Below are 8,440 nucleotides of genomic sequence, written 5' to 3'. Positions count from 1 at the left end.
GGTATGTAAAGCAATATATATATGTACTGTTCCATATAACATAAATCTCCTGCAAGTTTGTTCTTGCACATATATGCGTGTGCATATAAATATATATATATATATTTATAGCGAGGGAATTTTTATAATATATTTATAAATTAATTAATGTACACTTGCAGGGGTAAGAAAATAAGAAAGTTTGGCTTTGGCTGCCTCTAATTGTAATGGTAAGTTCGTGCAATCCTTATTGTGATCCATTCTTCGGTGCAGTGCATGCGTCTCTGTCTCTCAACTAATTAATGACAAGAGCAATATATTATTTTGTTGTTTTTTACTACCTACATATTTCTTTCATTTTCTTTCTTTCCCAAGGAATATTGAAAATTATAATTGATTGAATTCTCCGATAATTCTTTTATTATATATCTTGCTTCATTAATTACTATTCTTATATATTTATATGAATATTTAGCTATCTCTGCTGTATATACTGACTGCTGATATAGGTTTAAGGTTGGATTATAGAAGTTAAACTAGCAGTAAACATTATTCTTTTTATCTGATCAATATTTTTATTAAGGATTAAGAATTCATAATACGATGGGATTTAATTAATAATGATATTTGAGCAAGTTAAGGTATGGGTTGCGCTCGCGAAAGTCCAATGAAGCTTTGAAGCTATTTTTCCAAAAGATATAAATTTATATATATATGTATGTATATTTTGTCAAAGTTAACGTTAAACATTTTATCATAGCTCAACTTTATATATATACATGTATATATATATATATATATATTAGAGTAATGTAGTAATCGCAAGCTATATATTATGGACTTGTGGTTTGATAAATGATTTTTTAAACGGTCTTTTATAAGATAGTATAAATAGAAATTTATACTCAATTTTCGTTAAAGATTTTTGAGCTAAAATTATTAATAACTCACAAAATTATTAATTTATAACAAAAATGAAATCATTTTACCTAACATTGTATTGGTATATTCAATTTTTCTTTATCAAAATTGAGTTTAGCGGTCTATTTGAACCATTTTATAAACGCACACAATTTTTTTTTTTATCAAAACACAATATCCAACAGATAATGAGACAAAACAATACAGAGTCAAAGAAGTATAAAACCATCATAATATGCCATTTATTTATTAGTAAGAGCATATAGATAGTTGGTTCTGCTTCGTATACAGGGCCGGCCCTGGGCATAGGCGGGCTAGGCCCGTGCCTAGGGCCCACCCCTACTCAGGGCCCAAAAATATCATATAAACTCTTAAGTGTGTTCAAAGAAAAAAAAAATTTAAATAAGGTCCGCCCAGCAGCCTTTTCCCTTCCCAACTAGTGTTCAAAAAAAAAAATTTAAATAAGGTCCAGCAGCCTTTCTTTCCCGGCCGGCCCAATTATTTAAAATTATTAGTTTAATTTTATTTAAAATTACATAAAAAAAACTACATATACAAAAAGGCCAATTTTTTTCAAATTTATTAAAACGGTCTCAAGCACTTTTTTTTTTTTTTTTTGAGGGCCGGCGTATATGCAATATTTGAGCAGATATATATGCAAATATATATAGCTAGCTTTTATTTACTATTTACTATTTTCTAGTTTTGTATTAATTTCTTCTGGAGACTTCTGTTATATACATACATATATATCTGTGTGATCTCATCGACCACCTTAATTATAAATACTTTCTCTACCTAGTCAAGTAGTACTGCAATATATTAATGAGTACACTAACGTTAGTGCCAAACATTATGGACCCTTCCAATTTGGCATTAGCATATATGCAACTTTCTAGCTCCGAATATTATTTCCTTTCCAAGAATTCTAGGCATATTCAGTTTTCTAAATTATAGTCAAAAAGTGCAAAGTACAATTTTCGGAAAATTAAATAGACGTCACACACACAGCACGTAGCTAAAATTCCAAAAAACAAAGTCATATCTTCCATTTAAAATATATATAAAAAATAATAATCCCTTACATTGTTATATATATATATATGCTACTATCCATGTAGAACATTGCATCTCTGCATGGAACAAAGGTTACATATATGAAAATTGAGCAGCAACATATATATAAGGCTAAAAAAATATTATCAACATTATTTTTTTTAAGATATATAATATATATTCATATATATTGGTGTCAAATTACTAGTCCTCTCAAATATTACACAAAAGGCCCCAAAAAGTCGAATTGCTAATAATGCAATGTTCGTACGTACGTAGAGGTATTCCATTCTTATTATATACAGGCCATGTCCAATATTATAGTACCAATATTCCTTCTTATCATTCCCTCTTCCCTTTACTTATAAACTCCTATGATTAATTAGTATATATATATATGTATCAATATATCATATCTAATTACTGTATTTTAGTTAATATATATATATATAATCTTCATGCATTAATTACTTCCACAGATCAGTCTGGCAACTGGTTGAGGTCGACGTGGAGACATAGTCGTGTGCCATTTCTGAGCTTTTGAGCTCCAGAAGCTGCTGTTCATGATCATCATCATCACCGCCCAGCAAGTTGTTGATCACGTGTTGATGAGTCACATGAAAGAGCGGTACACCCGCACCCGAACCCGCAGCCGCAGCAGTGATAACTTGTTCGTCATGGCTGAGTTGAGAAGCAACAAACTTGTCAAGAACCCTCCAATCCGTAGTCGCATTAGGAGCGAATTGGTCAACAGCATGTTCGTTGCTAAACAGTGATCCATTACTCATGATCATCAAACTACTACTGTTTTGGTGATTGATATGGTGATTATGGTGATGACCTTGATGATGATGGAGATGATCTTCGGCAGTAGTGGTGGTGGTGCTAGTACTGCCCGAGAAGGGTAACTTGGGGCTCTCTAGCTGAGGGAGTTGGAAAAAAGGATCGGCAACTACAGCTGCTGCGGGCATGTTGAACTGATGAAGCTCCAGCTCTTGCTTGCAATTTGGGTAGTGATTTTGGTGGTATGATGATGCGAAGGCTCCGGGGCCGTGATGGTGATGATGATGATGAGAGACTGATCTCATTGGCGATTCAAGCTCCGTCTGCATGAAGGAGACTTGGTCGTCGTACCAACACGGCGGCGAATCGTAGTCCCCGGCTTTTCTCACGGTTGCCATCCGCTTCTTGAAAACCCTACACACAACCCATCCTTCTTCCTGAATGGGGTACGTACGTAGTAGTGGTATCAATACATATTGTAATTTGGTTTAATTAGCTAGTACACTAATTAATCATATACTTCAAGATGCGTTATAGCCAAAATAATAGCTAGTTAATTTTAGATGCATTTGCCTAGTTTTATTGCTCACCTCGAGAAGAAATGTTAAGAGAGAGACTCTCTTTTGAACTAATGTATGTAAATATTTAATGTAGGAATGTCACCTTACTTAAATATTTATATTTTGTAAATATTATGTCAAACCATTATTACGTATTTCTCTTTATGCAATAACTTGAAATTATATGACTATCTTATTGGAGAATTAACTGATCGACATATATAATTAACATGATGATCTATTACACAATTAAATTGTTATCTATATTCATCAATTTGCGGATCTAGCTAGCTAATTGTTAAGGGTAAACAAAATGTTAATTTGTATATTAGGATGGAGGATACGCAAATTCAAGTGTTCAAATTTTATAAAAGGACTAATGCTGTCTTAATTACCTAATTAAGATATTTATAGACTATTCAAATATATGCTTTTAATTTCATATATTATACTTGTATTATATATACTTTAGTTTTCATTTTATGTATGTACTCAGGCTTTTAATGATCATATAATTAAATAATGAGGATTAGAGAGAGAGAGAGAGAGAGAGGACATGCCTGAGAAGTTCCATTCTCGTTGGTTTCAAGTCGATACTCATGCATGATCCAGTCAGACTTCTGACCATTAGGGGCTCGGCCTTTATAAAAAACCAAAGTCTTTCTCATCCCAATCAGGCTTTGCCTCGCATATATGGCCTTGTCTCTTCCTGTTGCCTTCCAGAAACCTGCCTTCGTTGCTCTATTTGTGCGTGTTCCCGTTGGGTATTTCTTATCTTTGTGGCTAAAAAAGTACCATTCATTTTGCTCTTCACTTCCTATTTTGCACAATTCTGCATATATACAATATCAATTTATATATATATACTAGTTAATAAGTAGTACGCACATATATATATATATATAAATATAAGATGATGAAATTATTGCGTATATACTACCTTGAAGATCCCATGGCTCAATCTTGTAAAGATCAACATCTTTGATGACATCGAGATCTATTCTTTTAGAAGCAATCTTTTTTCTAAGGTAGTAATCCACAAGTTCCTCATCTGTGGGATGAAATCTGAAACCCGGTGGTACATGTGAAAATGTATTCATGCTACTTAACTACGTACGTACGTATTCTCTCTTCTTCCAAATTCAGCCAATAATATGTTACACCCTGCATTAATTAAAACACCATTATATATTATTAGCAATTAATTCAACTCAATTATATAGGCCTGAATTAATGACCAAAAAAATAGAACAATTATATATATTATCAAAACAATAATCTACCTAGCTAATTAATAATTAACTTGCACCAAATTACAATCGCTTATGATAATTAATTATGAGTTTCTGTAGTACTCCTTCAAAATGTATTAAATATTGATAATTATATATGAGAGAACTATATATATAGAGAGCACAAATACTAAATGCACATATACGTACATACATATATATACACACATATGTACATACACACACTGATAGCTCAGGTGGTCATAATTATTTAGAAATTGTTTCATATTAACATTTAATCATAAACAAGATTATATAACAAATTTTCTTAAAATTAGAGACAATATAATAACATCAATTTATTTTAGAGAATCTTTTTTTTTTCATTATTATTCTACATTCGATCTAAAATGAATATGGGCAGTCTTGTCCGAGGCTTAAAGAAAACAGCCACCTGAAGCATATATGATTTATGTTCGATGGACTAGAAACAAAATAACAGTTGGTAATAATTATTTGATCAAATCTATTTTCAACGACAAGCTTATAACCAGCAAATAAGCCAAAAAGATCTTTTGGTTTATATTTTCAACATATATAATGATCAATTTCAACATGTGTATATGTAAATATATATTCATAAATTAATCGTATACATATATATAGGCAATATTTAACTTTTCTTTTTTAAATATTAATCTATAAAACAAATTTCTAGCTCTAGATGATCAATTAAGCAAGTAATATATGTATAACATAAATATATCCTTGTTAAATAGTTCGATCATTTCTTCTTAGGTTATATATAATAATCATCTGAAATGATAATTATCAGAAAAAATAAACTACTATCATACATATTTACACAATGTATGAATTCAGAAAAATAAAAATTAATTTACGCCATAAGGTCCTTACATATTTTCACAATAATAAACTACTTCCATCCGTACATCATTATGAAGAAGCAGACTAGCACATAACAAATTTATATAAGTTATTATATACAAATCTCCTAGGAAAAAAGAACAAAAAAGAGAAAACAAAAGAACTATGTCGTTATATTAAGTGTGTTCTCTTATATTCTCATCACATCAATAATTAATTACCAAATAGAAGCCATAAAAGTAAATTAATACAAAATTAAATTTCAACAAACTTTATATGGTATGCAAAAATATATATGATTATATCCCAGAAAACACAGCACTATATAAATCAGAATCATAATTCTGTAAATCCAAATCATGTCATAATATATGGACACACAATGGAAATTAATTTGTACAATTTAATAATATAATATAAAACCCTTATATAGGGTATAATTAATAAATCGTCCATATAATAAATAGAAAAATTACTATTCAAGAACATGAATGTTATATAATCAATAATTAATCGATGTTTACGACCTTGTGAGGAAAGTAAAGTTCCATGCTTAAGGAAATCTAAATGATGTTGTTTTTCCTTCCACTATATATATAATTTGTCGTTTTTTTATCGATAAAGATCGATTGTTCATATATCTATATAAAATCATGGCCATATATATATATATATGAAGTAAGATCCAAAGATTATAATCTTTATAAAAAATTAAACTCAATATATAGAAGCGCAAATAGTACCAACCTTAAAAAACAAAATAAAAAGTTCAAAAGATAAATGTTGATGAACAATGATTAATGATCCGCACCGCACATCATGGTTGTAAATAATCAACATGAATGAATGTACTAAACTGATGAACATTATCTAAAGTCAAACACATACAGATCAAAGATAAATGAACAATTCTTCTTAATAATTCCATGACCACAAAAACCTTGAAGTGTAGAAGCTATATATAAATGTGTACTTATATATATCATCATGACATTATTTTCCTAGCTTTCTTTCCTTTTGACTCGACATTAGACGTAATTATATTCAATTGCTTAACGTGCAACAAAAGTATCATCCACTTGAGAAAATCAATGATCATATATATCAAAAAATATATATTCCACATGATTAACAAACCAAGAAATATATAATACGGATTAAAAAAAAGAATAAGAGAAGAAGAGAAGACATATATATATATAAAAGTTGGGGTAATAACACACAACCTTGAAGATTAATACTCTTGTACTGTATGGATACAGGTTGATCCAAGATAAAATCTCTGTTGCAGGTTGCTAGGTTTCCTTAGATCTGGTCGAACCGAAGCTCGTATACATGTATATGTGTATATATATAAATATATATTCAACTTAGAGACAAACTTGGTAGCTAGGCACCTTTTGATTAAGCTCCTCTTGGATATCGTCACTCTTTTGTTCTTGTAAGTACTTTTTTCTACCAAAAGTCCACTAATAAAGCAGACAAAAAAGTAGAGAAAAGAAACCAACAGTGAGCGATCTCCTCGGGAATTGAACTGATCAAACCTTAACTATGTTGGTAAAGCAGCCTCAAGTTGTTGTCGAGAGCTATAGAGATTATCTAATCAGATCCCGAGGACTACTGAGTATAGTTCATATATATAGAAAGAAAAAGAAGAATAATAAGAAGAAGCTAGATGAAAAAGATGATGAGAGAATATTATGAGATGATATATAAAACGGTTTTCAAGAATAGGAGAATGGAGAAGAGATAGACTTAAATATAGGAAGCCAAACAGTGTACACAAACAAGTCCAAACTTAAAAAAGAGAAAAATATGTATAAATAATCAAATAAATAAAAGAAATAATAAAAAAGTGTGCACACACACATGCCCTAATAATCCCTCTCTCTTCTTTCATAACATATATGAAAGCTTTCTCTCTCCTTATCTTGAAAGTGGGATCGAGCTTGATTGCTGCAAAAGCTTGGCGCGATAAAAGGGAGGCGCTTAAATGGCTCAAATGGAATGAATAAGAGAGAAGGATATACAATATATATAACAGCAATTAAAGCTATAGCTAGCTAGGGCAACCTCTTCCCAGAGCCACCCACCAGCAACTGATGTATATATATATATATTGTTCTATATCAACTCGGTTTGCCGGAGAGAGAGAGAGAGAGAGAGAGAGAGAAAGAGAGAGGGAGAGTGATAAAAAATGTGGTGATGATCAGCTTGTTAAAAGTTTTAAAGATGAGATCAGACGGCTAGGATGAGAGTTGGGTTATCTCATGATAAAGACTTATAATTTGGACTGGCTTAATTAATTATGTAAAGGTTAAAGGACATGGAGTTTAATTAAGTGAAGGACAAAAATATTTAATGTATTTTTAATTGTATTTATATGATGATGATGATGACGAAATATTGTTATTCAATGTGGAGGATATTTTTTTGTTGGTGGAACCCTCTCTAGCTATGATATATTACCCCATATCACCCCTGGAATTGAGAGTGATCAACACACAAACATTGAACTTACTAATTTATAAGCTGAATACTATATATTTCACTATAATTTAACCAAATCTGCAGTAATATATAAATTTTATATCCAAAGCCTCACAAATTTAAACACATAATATTACACTTGTATGTATAAAGATATTTATCATTTTTAAAGAGTGTGATCATACTAACACTAATGCATCGGACCCTATCAAAAGTCCACAGCTAAATGTACTTAGACGAGAACAGTACTAAGATGGATGTCTTCCTAGAAAATCCATGTATTACACCACTAGAACTTTCTTCCAAAAAAAAAAAAAAATCAGAAATAAGTTTATTACTTGAATAAATGATTAATTAAGAATAGGGCAGATAGTGGTGTATATATATATATTTATATAACATCATGGCTTTGGTAAAAACATTATTAGTAGGGAGGGGTACTACTATAAATAGAAGCCTTATTATTACATCTTTCAAATATTAATTAATAAAGGATTTTTGTCTTAGTTATAACATTGGAACTTATCATTT

The 8,440-nt window shown here is 30.4% G+C and overlaps 1 protein-coding gene across 1 annotated transcript; it reads right to left on the bottom strand.

Annotated features, from left to right (window-relative positions):
• Nucleotides 1-2,097: 2,097 nt before the first annotated feature.
• On the bottom strand, nt 2,098-6,411 carry LOC133778196 (NAC domain-containing protein 7). Its single transcript, XM_062218062.1, is given in 4 exon segments — nt 2,098-3,172; nt 3,856-4,131; nt 4,240-4,463; nt 6,308-6,411. Coding segments are annotated over 3 exon segments (1,185 nt in total). The 5' UTR covers nt 4,400-4,463; nt 6,308-6,411; the 3' UTR covers nt 2,098-2,423.
• Between the last annotated feature and the right edge of the window lie 2,029 nt (nt 6,412-8,440).

The sequence above is a fragment of the Humulus lupulus genome, chromosome 5 (genome assembly GCF_963169125.1).
Source record: "Humulus lupulus chromosome 5, drHumLupu1.1, whole genome shotgun sequence".
Classification (NCBI taxonomy): Eukaryota; Viridiplantae; Streptophyta; class Magnoliopsida; order Rosales; family Cannabaceae; genus Humulus; species Humulus lupulus.
Note: the sequence above shows the minus strand (reverse complement) of the source record. Positions and strands in the feature narration are given on the sequence as shown.